Genomic DNA, 15,970 nt, shown 5'->3' on the forward strand with positions numbered 1-15,970 from the left:
ATATGCTGCTTGGCCTGCTGTGTTCATCCAGCTCTGCACCTTGTTGTCTCGGATTCTCCAGCATCTGCAGTTCCTACTATCTCTGATTCACTTGTTAAATAACCTTGAGTGCCAGCAGAATTCTTTGCACAATCAGTTTTGGACTGTCACTTGGCCTTGCAGCATGGCACGCTAGCATGACCTGGAAGCTCCATAAATTAATGCACAGAAGGAACATGCACACATTCTTCCTGTTTCAGCTCCACAAAATGGGTAACAGGCATTTGCTAGTTTATTTTTCAGGGTAGTGTCCTAATCAGTCAAGAGTCGAATTGCCTGCTTTGAAGTCTAAACGAAACCTGGCAGTTAACAGTCAACGTTCATTAATTGATGCATTCTTATGGTAGTCCACTTGCCAACTAAGTAACACTGTTCTCATGAAGTGTGAATGTTGGCTTTCTCTTTCGCTGGTATTCTTGCAAATTGCCCTGATAGTGCAAAATGAAAAGATGGATGGTTCTTACTGTACGATAAGTATTGCAGCAGAATAAAGTGAGCTAAGTCGGTGTGGACTTGTTGGACCGAAGGGCCTGCTTCCACACTGTAGGGATTCTATGATTCTGTGATCTATGTTCTAAACTTCAGAGGCACAATCAGCATCCCATAATCTTATAGTGTTATCCAATGAGCAAGTTGGAGGGCAGGCAAATTTGCCTTAGCCAGTTAGAGTTGTTGTGCTTGGTTTAAAATTGTTATAATTGACTGGTGCATTCTTCATGGCGATTTATCTACCAGAGTTCACAGATTTACCGAGTTGATACATCTTTGGTATTCTTGCTCAATGTCCTGATGAGTGCACGACAAAAGGCTTCGAGGGTCTTATCTCAGTAAATATTAAAATAAATTAATTGGTCATGCATCTGTTTGCATGTAGCACTGGAGGCAGAATGCCCATTGCATTTGCCAGGTGTTTGCCATGACTTCTTTGAATCTTGCAGTGCAGTACATAAAGGAGTCTTTATTTATTTTGGACCAGGATTGGAGGGAGCTGTGGATAGAGGATGCATTCTGGCGGTTTCTTTTCTCCATTTTGCTGCTTGTCATAATGTTCTTATGGAGGCCATCTGCAAATAACCAGAGGTAGGTTTCCTGTTATCTGTTGTTCAGGGTCTTGTCACTGGCATGTTGAGTATCAGTACTTTGCGGAGGTGGAGGTGGAGGTGGAGGTAGCAAAAACCACAAATATTGATACTGTTTAATGTGAGGTTTTAAAATCTTGTGCGACACTGAACTTACTCTCTTCTCCCCCGATTTGCATCCACCTCCACTGTTGGCCTAAGCATTCAGCCATGTGCCGGAAAACTTTAGATTGGAAGAATAGAATCTAAACCTGCACAGATTAGAGTTTCTTTACAGTTTAACTGCAAACTGTATGAAGACTTCAATCACTATTTGAACTGACTCTATCAAATGCATCCAGCCAAAATTTTAAACGGTCTTTTTCAGTGCATAATGCACTTCATAAAGTCATGGAAATTCACAGCATGGAACCAGGCTCTTCAGCCCAACTTGTCCAGGCCACCCAGTTTTTGCAATTAAACTAGTCCCATTTGCCTGTGTTTGGTCCATATCCCTCCATACCTGTCCAAATGTTTCTTATATGTCAAAACTGTACTCTCCTTCACCACTACCTCTGACAGCCTGTTCCAGACACTCCCCATCCTCTGTGTGGAAAAAAAATTGCCCTCTGGGCCGTTTTATATCTCTCTCCCTCATCTTAAACCTATGCCCTCTAGTTTCAGATTCCCATACCCTGGGGAAAAGCTGTTGGCTATCTACCTTATGCCTCTCATGATTTTATAGACCTCTACAGGGTATCCCCTCAGTTTCCTATACTCCAAGGGGAAAAGTCCCAGCCTTTCCTTTTATAACTCAAACCATCCAGTCCAGGCAGCATCCCGGTAAATCCCTTCTGCACTTTTTTTTTTTCCCTAGTTGAATAATATCCTTTCTATAATAGGGTGACCAGAACTGCATGCAGTACTCCAAATGTGGCCTTAGCAATGTCTTATACAGCTGCATCAAGACGTCGCAACTCTTATCCTTAATGCTCTGACCAGTGTTTGCACAGTAGGATTGCCAGAATGTTACTAGGCTAAGGGATTCAGTTAACTGGAGAGAAGAACTGGTGGGATAATCCTTAAAACCACAAAGTTTACATGGAGATTTAATGGAGAGGTTTGAAATGTTGAGAGATTTAGAGAGTGAAATCAAACTGAAACTGATTCCACTGACAAGGGTCTAACCAGAGTACAGATTTAAGGGAAAAAGTCTGGAAAAGGTAGTCAGTGGAATGAGATATGGTCCAGAATATGCTGCTTGGAAGTGTGATGGAAGCAGATTAAGTGATAACTCTCTGAAGGTATTTGGATAAACGCCTGGAAAGAAATCATTTTGCAGGGCTCTTGGGAGAGAACGGGGGAGTAGGACTAATTGGTTTGCAGTTTCTGTGAGCTGGTGCAGGTATTCTGAATCCAATCTTCCATGCCATGATTTTCTGTTTGTATGAAGTTACTGACTTCGGTGGTATTGCCAAGGGGTTGCTACAGTATTTCGGTTCTGTGCAATGCAATGTAAAATAACTGCTATCCTTTACTGCATTGCAGATATGCTTATTCTCCATTGGTAGATGAAGTTGATGATGAAGAGGAAGAGGAGCAGTTGATCAGTGAGGCTTTTGGTGAGTTTGGCTGTTTAATATGTTAAGACATTTCCAGTTATTCGCTTTCCTTTCATGGCCTTGATGTCTCAGCACCAATAACCAATGCTGTAATTGATGTAGTTTCTTTTGTAGAGTTGGGAATTGTGATATTGCGGGGTCGTGAAAGATGCTATATAAATGAGGTTGTAGACGTACTCGCCAAGCCAGTGGGTTTGATTGCAAACGTTTCGTCACCCTGCTAGGTAACATTGTCAGCGTGCCTCCGGTGAAGCATTGGTGCGCTGTTATTTATGTGCTTCGATTTGCTGGGGTGGTTGGTATTACTTCCGGTTTTGTTTCTCAGTGGTTTGTACACGGGGTCTAATTCAATGTGTTTGCTGATGTCGTTCCGGTTGGAATACCAGGCCTCCAGGAATTCCCTGGTGTGTCTGTTTGGCTTATGCGATTATCGACGTATTGTCCCAGTCGAATTTGTGTTTCTTGTTGTCCATACATAGTGAGAGAAGTGAGAATTGGTCGAGTCTCTTGGTGGCTAGTTGGTGTTCATGTGTCCGTTTGGTCAATTTTCTTCCGGTTTGGCCTATGTAGTGTTTCTCACAGGTCTTGCACGGTATTTTGTATATTAGCCCAATTCTGGCAGTTTTGGGTATGGGATTCTTTATGATTGTCAGTAAGTGTCGTAGAGTGGTTGTCGGTTTGTGGGCTACTCTGATACCCAGGGGCCTGAGTAGTCCTGTGGTCATTTCTGAAATGTCCTTGATGTATGGTAGCGATTCTGGTCATGTTGTGTCGTCCTGTTGTGTTCTGTCTCGGAGGTAACGGCGGATTGTGCTTTTCGGGTATCCATTTCTTTTGAAGACTCTATACAAGTGTTCCTGTTCTGCTTTGTGTAGTTCCAAGTTGCTGCAATGTTTTGTGGCTAGTTTAAATAGTCCTGATGCAGCTCTTTGTGGGTGTTGGGTGGTTGCGAGTGTAATTGGGTATTTGGTCCATATGTGTGGTCTTCTATATATGCTAATCTGGCGGAATTTCCTGTTGTTTTTGCGTTCTGCTGTTATGTCCAGGAAGGGTAGTTGGTGATTGTTCTCTCTTGTGAATTTTATCCTGGTAAGTATGTTATTTGTGTCAGTTTCTTCCAGTTTGGTGCGTTTAATAATCAAAGGTGTCATCTACGTATCAGCCAAAGTTTGGGTTGGATAGTGGGGAGTGCTGTCCGTTCTAAACTTTGCACTACTGGTTCTGCGATCAGCCCTGATATTGGGAATCCCATTGGTGTTCCATTGATTTGTTTGTATATGTCGTCATTGAAGGTAAAGAGGGTTGTGAGGCACAAATCTGGTGATTTTGTAGTGGTGTCCTTTTTTATTGAGGTTGGTGTCCTGGGTTGTCTGCTTCCTTGATTCGTCTAGCAGTGTGGAAATTGTTTCTTTGGCTAGACCAATGTTTATGGACGTAAATAGTGTTGTTATGTCAAAGGATTATCATCATCTCGTCCTTATCTATCCTGGTGTCCTTCATGTTGAGGAATTGTTGGGATGAGTGGATGGGGTGGGTAGTGTCTTCCACTAAGCATTTCAATTTCTGTTGTAGTTCTTTGATGTACCTGGCAGTGAGACAATGGGTCTGAGGGGGGATCCCCAGTTTATGTGCCTTGGGGAACCTGTAGAATCAGTGTATTCACAGTTGTGGTGTGTCCAGGGAATACATGCCCAACAAAAAAAGCCCTCGCTGGTTGTGCTGCCACTGACGAATGATACTACTAAGTAATTACATATTTGAAATAATTTGCTCGTGACTGCTGGCCTATCCAAGAGGGACAACACTTTATAAATTTAAGCTGTTGACTACGGTTTCTGCATTGCATACAACATTTTATTCTGTGTTCACTGCATCTTCAATTCTCTGGAGCCATTAATGGTTTAATTATTTCTTCTGTCTTCAGAGGGAATGAAGATAAGACCCATAAAATCGGAATCTAATGGCACAGTCAAACCCAACAAAACGGTGAGTGAGCTTTCATTGCTGCTGCCCAGTGCAATAAACTTTTGCTTTATCATCTCAGCCTTCGCTGTTGGTGCTTTCCTCACAGCCACCAATGTATAAACTAATGATATCTTAAGACTTTAACACTGCTTCTAATTGAAGGGAAAAATACATTATTAGTCCATTTAAGCTGCATGAAATGTTGAGACCAGTGTTCTGAGTGGATTGGTGACAACAGTATTGTGTTGAATAGGTGCATGTGTCGAACAGCCTGTGTAGGCTTCATGTTCCAAAATGATTCCTTTCTGTGCTCAATCTGCGCACCTTCAGTACATGCAAAACAGCGAGTGTGCCCCTGATATTCTGCCAACTGGGGGCAAGACTTCCTCTTTTACCTTAATAATGCATCGTGAAATGTGGGATTAAAAATAAATGTTCTTTAAGTGCTATCTTAAACACTGCCATTCTTAAGATTTCCTAGAAAGTAGTGTTCAGCCAAAATCTTCCTGTAATGCTTATAACGCTTTTAACATGCAGAACTGAAACCAGTCTCATCTGTTCCTTCTCCAGCATCAAACACTTGACCCCATTTGGGGCAATATGCCATTACTAATCCAGCTTTTCCACTTCTATAATTCAAATCTGTCTTGGTGTAAATAGGCTCTGTGGTTACGCTGGTACAGTCATTCCTGAACTTTCAGAAGGCACTGTTACTTTTGCAAGATTGAAAATGATGATTCAGTGCTCATTAGGCTAGCCTGCTTATAAACAGTGCCACCCTCCTGAAGCCAGGGAGTCATAAATAGCATGGGGAAGCAAACAATCTATTCAATTTGGCCTATTTGTTCTTCTGGATACATTTTTACTGTGGATCTTGGTGTCATTCCGTGCTACACTTCAGAGATTAGGATCTACAGAGAAATGTGTATCAGATGGAAAGTAACTTCCAGTTCATTCTCCACTTTAAAACACAACATTGTTTTATTCTACATGATAATCCAAAGAACTGCAGATGCTGGAAATCTGGAAGAAACTCGGCAGTTCTGGCAACATACTTCAGCAAGGATTTCAACAAGGATCCGCATGGTAGACTAGTTAGCAAGGTTAGATTACAAGGAATCCAGGGAGAACTGTTTGGATACAAAATTGGCTTGAAGGTAGAAGACAGTGCATGGTGGTAGAAGGTTGTTTTTCAGACTGGAGGTCTGTGACAGAGGTATGCCTCCAGGATCAGTGCTGGGCCCACTGCGTTTTGCCATTTATATAAAGGATTTGGAGTGAATATAGGAAGAATAGTTAGTAAGTTTGCAGATGACACCAAAACTGGTGGTGTAATGGACAGTGAAGAAGGTTATCTGAGTACAATGGGACCTTGATCAGATGGGCCAACGGATGGCAGATGGAGTTTAATTTAGATAAGTGAGGTGTTGCATTTTGACAGGGCAAACCAGGGCAGGACTTGGACACGTAATGGTAGAGTCATGGGGAGTATTGTCGAACAAAAAGACCTTGGGTTGCAGATTCATAGTTCCTCGGAGGTGGAGTCGCAGGTAGACAGGGTAATGAAGAAAGCATTTGATACGCTTGTCTTTATTGGTCAGTGCATTGAGTATAGGAGTTGATGCCATGTTGTGGCTGCACAGGGCATTAGGTAGGCTGTTTTCAGAATACTGCATTCTGCTCTGGTCTCCCTACTGTAGAAAAGAGGTTGTTAAAATGAAAGGATGCAGAAAAGATTTATGAACATATTGCCAGGATCGGAAGGTTTAAGCTGTAGAGAGGGGCAGAACAGGCTGGGGCTATTTTTTCTGGAGCATTGGAGTTTGAGGGGTGACCTTAGAGAGGCTTATAAAATTATGACAGGCATGGATAGGGTGAATAGCCAAAGTCTTTTTCCCAAAGTAAGGGATCCAAAACTAGTGGGCACAAGTTTAAGGTGAGAGGAGAAAGGCCCTTTTTAAATCTAAGGGGTGACTTTTTCATGCACAGGGTGGTGCGCGTACAAAATGAGCTGTGGTGGAAGCTGGTACAATTACAACATTTAAAAGGTCTGAATGGTAATATGAATAGGGAAGGGTTTAGAGGGTTATGTGCCAAATGCTGGCAATGGAACTAGATTAACTTAGGATATTCTGGCCATCATACACGAGTTGGACAGAGTTTATTTCTGTGCTGCACGATGCTATCCGGGGAGCAAGCAGAGTTTAAGTTTTGGATTCAGTGAAGTGTTCTGAAGAGTCCAACAATTTCTGTTTTTGGACTATCAAGGACAAATGATGTCTTGGATTGGTTTTGATCACCAAAAGGAGTTGGAGAGGAATTTCTTGGGTTTTTCTCTTGATTGCCTGACTTAGGAAGACACATGGTATAGGGAATGTATATGTAAAACATCATAGCTGCGTAGAACATGCTAGCTGAGCTAGAAGACCTTTTCTTCTTTGTACTGAAACCAATGTCATTGCTGAGAACTGGAAGGTAAAGGTCACTGACCCGTGTGCTGTTAAATGAATGTTTTGCAGGATGAAGACCTCAAATGGGTTGAAGAGAACATCCCAGCCTCACTAACTGATGTGTAAGTCTCTTGAAGCTAAACTGGAAGCTGTTATCCCCACACCCACCCTTCCCTAACAGTCCCACTTTTGGTGTTTTGCAGTTTGTGTTACCCATCTTTCTGCAGTTAATCTATTGAGTCCAGTATTACTCTTTAGAACTGCTTAGTTTCATCAGAATGTTCTGTAAACATGTTTGAATGCCACCATAGCAGGTGAAATTTGAATTCAGTAAAATCTGGAATTAAAAACTAGCTGTTAAAAAGCTAATGTCAACTCTTTAACCACTGATAATTTTTGTAGAAATCTGTCTGGTTTTACTAATGTCCTTTAGGGAAGAAAATCTATCCTTACTTGGTCTGAGCTACATGTGACTTCAGACCGACAGCAATGTTTTTGACTCTTAACTGCTCTCTGAAAATAGCCTAACCTGTTCAAGGATAGGCATCAACTACCAAATCCTTCAATCCTTGGAAGAATAAAGGGGAATAAAAAAAAAATCAAGACTGCCGCACAAACACGCAGAGGGAGAATTGTGGGAGGTGCAGTCTTAAAGATGAGATGTTAAACCAAGGCCCTGTTTGCCACTGTGGGAGTTCTGCCTGCTCTCTTAGCCAATAATTATTTCCCAACCAAAATCATTGCTGATTGTTGGAGCTAAGATTGTGTGTTGTGGTTCCCAATATTACAATTGTGATTGCACTTGGAAAAGTGATTAATTAGCTAGGAAGTACTTTCCGACTTCCTGAGATCATGAAAGGCGCAATATAAATGCGTTGTTTTTACTCATTCATATTGCAGGTGCAACACTGTGGCCCAGCTACAAGGAGTCTGAAGCCAAAGAATGGTTTTTAATTGCTATTTCTTCACCTGACTTTTAAATTTACACTTCTGTTTGGCTCGATAGTACTGTACTCATTTTAAACTAACCATGCAGATTGAACAGTGCCTGTCACAGCATTGCGTGCACATTGGTTCCAACCTGTACAGATTTAAGCTGTATGGACGAGAAGTCTGTAATGCCCATTTATGTACAGCTATCTGATCTCCAACGTTATTGAGATACTGACATTGATCTCGTATCCTTGGATGCGGAGAACAAAAATAAACAGAGTTCTAATCCAGATTGCTGTCTGGAAGATGCATATGTGAGCAGGATTCGACTCCACTGTGATGCCAACCAGTCAAGTAGCCTGTCCAGTCTGGCCATTTAGTGCGTTTGTCATGATGCTCTACTGTGCTTTTATCTTTACAACATCATCTGAAGTGCTGGATTTTATTTATGTTGAAACTCCCTAGGGTTACTGACATTATATATTTAGACCAAATTTCCATGAAGATGAATGAAAGAGTTCTGCACTTTAACAAGAGATTGTTTACTCTGTTATTTCTCTGAACAACTGAGACTTGCGGGCCAGAATGTGGCACACACAGACCGTGTATCTGGCTCCAGAGACTTCAAGAAAGTAGATTGTATACTGCTTTCGAGTTCCTTCTCCAATTACAGGCTGTTTGCTCCCTGCATTTGCCAGTGATTGATCCTTTAGCACTCACTGGGAGCCTGAGCTGACAGTGTGTTTTGGGCAGCCATAAGGAGCAGCATTGGTAGCAACAGTGTCTGCCTGGGCCAGCTTCAGACAGGGTGGAGTGAAAATGCATCCCAGTATCCACTGGAATGAAAGGTTCAAACCTTGCAGACCCAGGGGTAGAGAGAGACTGGGGGTGGGGGTTGGAGCAAACAAGTTGGGGAGAGGCGGTGTGGTAGGAGTTTGGGGGGGCACAGTGCAGTGCAGGGTGGTGGGAGCCCAGGGTGTTTGTGGTGGAGAGAGGGGCGGGGGACATGTGTGCTTTAGTATGTCCCTTGGAACTCATTGGGTTGTACCCTGATTGTGTCCTACTTTGCCACCTATTGATGATTGCTGAGCAGAGATGATTTTTTTTTTTTCTTAACTTTGCATCTTCATTTCCTTCCTCTTTTTATCTTCCAGTGCATTGCCGACCCTGCTGGATTCAGATGAGGTAAAATACCACTTTGTGGTTTGCCTGCTTTACCTTTAACTGTAACAAAAACAGATTGCTGGAAATGCTCTGCAGATCGCAGCATCTGTGAACAGAAATCAGAGTTAATGTTTTGGATTTAGTGATGACTCTTCAGAACTGAGTTGGCTCAGAACAGTTAGCTTTAACTGTTCCAAATTAACCACTCTGCAAATGCCTCAACACTAAAGTGCCCAATGGTCTGGTTGCTAACAACTGAATGTGACTGAGCCCAACAGAACCACCAGCCTCATGGCCTACTTTCTAACCAGGGTAGAGTTGGTGGGTCTTAACTGGAGTATGGATAGGAGTGGTATTGCTAGAATTCCACAGCTGTGGATAACCAGCCATGAACTACTACCATTCCTGGGACAAACTACAGCATTAGAGCCTCTCTGCAGTGAGAACAGATTGCAGATGGTTGGTTTCTCTCCGTGTCTCATCTTTCACCTGAAGTAGCAACGTGTAGCCAGGAATTTGGGTAATCCCTTAAATGGGTGCAATGTGGGACAAAAGCATTTTAAGTTTTACACAATTAGCAATCTGGCTGCAGATTGCATTTATTTCAATAGGTGTGCTTTTTTCCCCTGTTTGATCGAAGTTTGTTTTGCCAACAAGGGCATGGAATGCCCTGCCTGCAAAAGTAGTAGACTCGCCAACTTTAAGGGCATTTAAATGGTCATTGGATAAACATATGGATGATAATGGAATAGTTTAGGTTAGATGGGCTTCAGATTGGTTTCACAGGTCGGCGCAACATCGAGGGCCGAAGGGCCTGTACTGCACTGTAATGTTCTATGTTCTATGTAACCGCAAAAACCGTTGCAAACAATGTAATTGGGCAGCACTGAAAAGATTGGTTTCTTTCTGTTCAATTTTGACCTGAGGGAAAAAAAAATCCTTGATTATATTTGAATTCGTAATTTGGTGCAGTTTGATTGATACACCTGGGTTTATTAAATCACTGGTTCAGTCATGTATCTGTCAATAATGAAATCTTAAATGAGCAAAAATGGTTGTAAAGATATACAGAAATATTTATGTCGAGTACAGATTTGTATTGGAACGTGACATTTCATATCTTTTAAAATGTTCCTATTGGTATCGTTGCTCAAAAGAAAGGAGCTTAGTTTTTAGCTACGCCTAGGAAGCTTGTGCATGACTGCAGTTGGCGGAAGGGCCCAGTGGTGATTATCTTGATTTCTAGGTGTGCTCCATTTGAGAATGGGCTCACGGGACAGAAAATAAGGAAACTTGATTTGCACTTAAAATTCCACTATCTTTTGAATAGTTTGGATTTTGGATGAAGTGCAAGTTGATTCCGCAGTAGCTATTAAACATTTGCATTGTTAATTCTTGTGACTCATTCAATTTTTTTGTTTTGTCCTGTTTCAGGAAATAATGACGACCAAGTTCGAAATCTCCAAAATGGAATAATTGGTGATTGTTACAGGCAAAGCTTTAATTTTGAAATCCACATCTTCTTCTGCAGCAGATTTAACTTTTGGATCTCTTTTATTTAAAAGAAAATGAAGAAACATCTGAAATGTTCTTGGTGTTGTGACTTTCTGAAATGGCATAAAAACATTACTTTTCATTTTGGAAACTCGGCCAATCAGTTTTATGAAACTATTTTTAAAGCACTGCTTTTATGTTCTCTCCATTGCCCCTGAAACTTGGTTTAAATTCTATGAAATGCCACCAGCAGAATTCTTTGGAGCCAAGGTGTTCTCTGCATGGGAGTGCGAGGATCACGGACCAAGCTGAGCAAAGTAATTGTGATTCCAGTGAAACCAGCTGGGCATTGTAAAACATATACCACCTGTATGTGAAGGTGGTTAGGCTGAATATTTAGATATGGTACGTCCATGCCTGTCTATACGCAAATAGCCTTTTTGTCATTATTTAAGACAAATAATAAAAAGGAACAAAGCCAATAGTTTGAGCAATATCAACTGTGCCAAAAAGAATAGGCACAGAATATCGTCTGTACTTGGCAATCATGCGTCCTTTCTTGAAATGTTTGCCACGCACTGTTGGGTGCTTCTGAGCTGTAACTGAAAACTTATTTATGAGCAGCTTGCAAGTGTGCATTTTTGCCCAAAGTAGCAGCTGAACTCTGACTTGAGCCCGTGATTACTTAATGGTTCAACTTGTGTGGCCTTACAAAGGACACTTGTGCACCTTAACGGCATAATGTACTTGTTTTAATATCCTGCTATCCTTCAAAAGCAGCCTGTCTCAGCAACATCAGGTGAGTTCTAGGTTTACTGGTATATGTTTCACTCGGTTGTATGTCAGAGAAACTGTCATTGTGAACTCTGAAATGTATACTGATGTTGCTTATTATTTTATCCTCGGGATGCTGAGGATCTGTAACAAACTATGCATTAATCCATACATTAATGATGACTTTCCATTTTGGGAGTTTTTCCTGTTGGAAGTTCATGGCAGACAGCAGTGACTGTGAAACTCTTGCAAACAAATATTGCAGTATAGTGTTGCTACAGGTAGTTTTTTTTTAACACCATGCTCTTGGGGGCTTTAACTGAATGTTACAGGAGCAGATCACATAACTCATTATACACTGTTACCACTCCCCTCCACCCCACTCTATAAGGAGCCCTCTGATGGCTCTTCAGAAAAATCTGATAAAGTAGTTTAGGAACTCCTTGCCCACTGCCCTGGAAATCTAAATGCAACTGGTCAATTTGTGCTTTGATATATTTTCCAACTCTGCAGTGCCATTCAGGTTGAGATTTTCCTGGAATTCCAGTGTGTGGTCACTTCTGTCGAGTGTATGAATGTGTGCTCTGGCTTTAAAAGCAATGGCCATCCCTGGTCAAATAGCCAGTCAGCACTATCCAGGATAGCCACTGAGGGGTGAGATAGTTCAGTCGAGGCTGACTCTTTTTTTTTATATTAAATTTACTTATCAAAATATTTCGAGTGAGTTTCATCTTTGTTTTACTCCCTACTGTTCTAAATTGAGGGTTGCTTCATTAACCTTCTCAACAACAGCAGAACTTTATTCTGTAACTTTATCGTGGAAAGATTATTTATTTGCAAAATTTTCCTTCAGTTATTGTAAGGATCAGTTTTTTGCATGAGTTTGAACAAGCTGTGTTTTTTCCAGTACGAGTCATGGTGAGGATAGCTTCAGGTCTCTGATACCTTATTTGTGCATTGTTGTCCTCCAAAGCTTGAGTTCCAAAGTGTCTCTCTTGTAGGGAACTGTGTAATATTCTGCATTGACATATTTCACTGTTTTATTTACATGTAGTTTGAGTTATAGTTTAGCTTTAGTGAAAAAACGTCTGTGGTTGATGCTTCTGTTACCGACTGGCAAAATACACTGTAAACTGGTAATAGAGAGGTCACAAGTACAGCTACAGTGTTTTCTGAAGATGGCTTCAGCCCAAATTAAAGGTGTGAATTCCAAAGTGTGACTGTACAACACTAGCCGAGATTCGTTCCAGATTGGACAGAGTGCAGTTGCATCCACAAATATGTACATGTGAACTGCTTACGGGCTTCACATCAGATAAACACAGCATTGATATTGAAATGTATTGTCGGCAGATTTGTACTGTTTCTGTGAAGAATCGATAAATCATTTCGTAAAATTGAGTCTTGTTTAAAGAAACAACTATTGTGGCTATATTTGGTGTTGCTATTTGAGGCAAATGAAACACTAACTACTTTGGGTCTGTTTATTCCTGTTTTGTGCAGCTGTCACTAAAATGCATCAATTTTCATCTGTCTCTTTATCTGATATGTATAACAGAATTCTGCTGTTGAGGGCAAAAGTTCATTATCATACAGTTACATGTTTGTAAAACAACACGCTTAAGAGGTATGTTTCCAGCCAGGTTTCCATAGATTCAGGGTAGGGCTCCTGAATAGTTGCAGATCCGATTTCACAGTCAACTTGCTGCAAGCACTTGGCCCGCAAAGATGGCTTAATGGTAATCTCACTTGACCAGTAATCCAGAGGCCCAGGCTAATGCTCCAGGACATGGGTTCACGTTCTACTACGCTGGCTGCTGGAATTTAAATTCAAATAATAAATTTGGAATGGAAAGCTGGTGTCTGTGATGGTCAGCAATTGATGTAAAAACCCACCAGGTCTCTAAAATCCTTTAAGGGAAGGTCAAGATCTTTAGACCCACAGTAAAGTGGTCCTCTGAAATGACCTAGCCACTCAGTTCAAGGATGATTAGAAATGAGTAACAAACAACGGTTTTGCAAACAATGCCCACATCAAAGAATAAGGATAAAAAGGCAAACAGTTTAGATCACTGTAGGCTGTGGGTAGATACCTACTCAGGTGTCCATGTTGGAACAATGTGTGTTTACATATCCTGGGAGAAATCTAACCTCTGGCTGAGAGTCTAGCCAACAGAACAGATTTGAAACAGGCTATAATGAAACAACTGCGGATGCTGGAGGTCCGAAATAAACACAGGATGTGCAGGAGAAACTCTGCAGGTCTGGCAGCATCTGTGGACAGAGAAAGAGTTAACATTTTGAATCCTGTGATCTTTCATCAGAAACATTCACAGAGGGCTTAACTCTTTCTCTGTCCACAGATGGTGCCAGACCTGCTGAGTTTCTCCAGTGCTTTGTTTTTGTGTTGATTCAGATGAGCTGTCTTTGTGTGACATTGAGATAGGGGACAGCATGCTTTCACATTTAGGAGGGTCAGTTGGGCAGATCCAGCGATCTGGATGTTAAACATCAAGTGCAGTCCCAAACCCCTAAACTTTGATTTGGATCAATGCGATGGTACAATATAAAGTTTATGTAATTTGGCTGCAAATTGATTGCTTCCTTTGGGGCCAGAACGTTCAATAGCTGAGAACCTGGTCAGATGCTAGTCACTTTCGAGTGTATTGTGGAGATATCCTGGATAGCTGTGATAGCTTACCACACTTTTTTAATAAGTAGCAATAACTAGTATGAGTGGCTCATCCTTTTTGGTCCTTATGATACTGTTGACCATTGTAACCTGGATACCTTTCAGTTTGGTTGTAAAATGGATCTCTCCTCCTCTGTCCCCCTCTATCATCTGTCTCACCCTTTCCACCCTCACCTTCACGCTCTTTTCCACCACTCTTTCAGTTACTGTATTCTGATAAAGTGAAACAGGAAAAAGTGTGAATTCGGCACTGGGTACTGAGTGACATGGCACCATTTGATCCAAATCTCTGAATGCCAGTTTTCTTCAAGCACATCTACATTCTAACAGGCTTTGATTGTATCAATATGCAATAGGTCTGCAGTATTTATTTTTTGTACTATTTATAGGATTGGAATATTTGGAAACCAACTGACCATAAGCTGACGGCATCCTGCTGTATAGGAGGCCCTGAAGTCTTTTGGATAGCTTAAGTAATGTTTGTGGTTCAGTATAACACAAAAATAAACTACAGATGGATGTCTAGCTGAGTAGACACAGACTAGCATTGTACGTAATTATTGTTGGATGGGCTACTTGGTAAATACTTATCCATCAAATGGGTTCAACAAGTTTTCTTGTATTTCAGGATGTTGGGGATGAAATTTGAGGGAAAATGTTTGCACTCAAGCTGAGGGCTCTTAGTGGTGAGACTGAAACTTGTCAGTACAGGCTCTGTATTGAGTACATCATAATCTGAGCCTCTGATCCACAGTAGTCACAAGCTTGAGTCCCAAGTTTAAAAGAGCACCATGAACGGCACCAGCCTTATTGGACCCCTCACACCACCGCCACCCCCCACCCGCTCCAGTTATCAGCATCACATCCCCTGGCCTGAGATGGTCGTTCAGCATCAAAGATGGGACAGTACTGTGCTGTAGATTTATACTCATTTGAAGCTAGATTGTGATTCACAAAGACTCTTAAAGTCACCTGATAACAGGAAACCTTTATCCCATTAGTGTGGACTATATTGGAACCAAGGTTCTTTGGAAAAGGAGAATGATTCACGAGTAACAAAAAGAGATTGCTGGAAAAGCTCAGCAGGGCTGGCAGCATCTGTGAAGAGAAATCAAACTTAACGTTTTGGGTCCGGTGACCCTTCCTCAGACTGGTGGTAGCTGGGAAAATCGGTTTATATGCAGACGATAGTGTTATAGCTGGGGGCCAGAATAGAATTGGCAGAAGGAATGTTCCACGTACCCCACAAAGAGACAGGCATAGCTGGGCACCCATGCAGGTTCCCATGGCCACCTCTAATGATTCACAAGTATTAGTTTCAGAGAAGAAATGCATTGAGTGCCTAGTTTCCTGCTTGCCTCCTTGTAAATTGCACCAATCACTGACCAACCATCTAGTAAGTAATTCTCTCGGCCCTTCTTGAGACTGCATTCCATCCTTGGTTTGACTTGCGCACTTAGTACTGTGTGAAACATTGCAGCACTGATTGGATGAGCTGTCAAGGATGGGCCTCAACTTTAATTGGTGGTGTATATGACTGAAAGATATGAACCCATCTGGCGGAGATTGGTAGATGTGTGATGAGAGTGTAGTGAATTGACCAACCTATGAACCTGTTTGGTGTGTTTGTAGGCTATGACATTAAATGGTACTTTCATGACTTTGACTAGTTGTGTGAGGTTATCGACCTCCTTGCGCCACTTATGAGCACAGATTTTGCGATTGATTGTGTCATTTTTCTATTGCTGTTTCACAGTTGGGGCATTGTTTTTGAACAGG

General features: G+C 41.6%; 1 protein-coding gene across 1 annotated transcript in view; it reads left to right on the forward strand.

Moving 5' to 3' along the window:
• Nucleotides 1–11,207, forward strand: part of LOC109913187 (transmembrane protein 87A-like) — a 64,196-nt gene extending 52,989 nt beyond the window's left edge. The window contains exons 12-17 of the mRNA XM_048618250.1: nt 1,016–1,119; nt 2,646–2,719; nt 4,644–4,705; nt 7,204–7,256; nt 9,222–9,252; nt 10,666–11,207. Coding sequence (XP_048474207.1) covers nt 1,016–1,119; nt 2,646–2,719; nt 4,644–4,705; nt 7,204–7,256; nt 9,222–9,252; nt 10,666–10,707 — 366 coding nt within the window. The 3' untranslated portion in view covers nt 10,708–11,207. The remainder of the gene's footprint in view (nt 1–1,015; nt 1,120–2,645; nt 2,720–4,643; nt 4,706–7,203; nt 7,257–9,221; nt 9,253–10,665) is intronic.
• The last annotated feature ends 4,763 nt before the right edge of the window (nt 11,208–15,970 follow it).

Source organism: Rhincodon typus, chromosome 39, assembly GCF_021869965.1.
Source record: "Rhincodon typus isolate 14 chromosome 39, sRhiTyp1.1, whole genome shotgun sequence".
Taxonomy (NCBI): Eukaryota; Metazoa; Chordata; class Chondrichthyes; order Orectolobiformes; family Rhincodontidae; genus Rhincodon; species Rhincodon typus.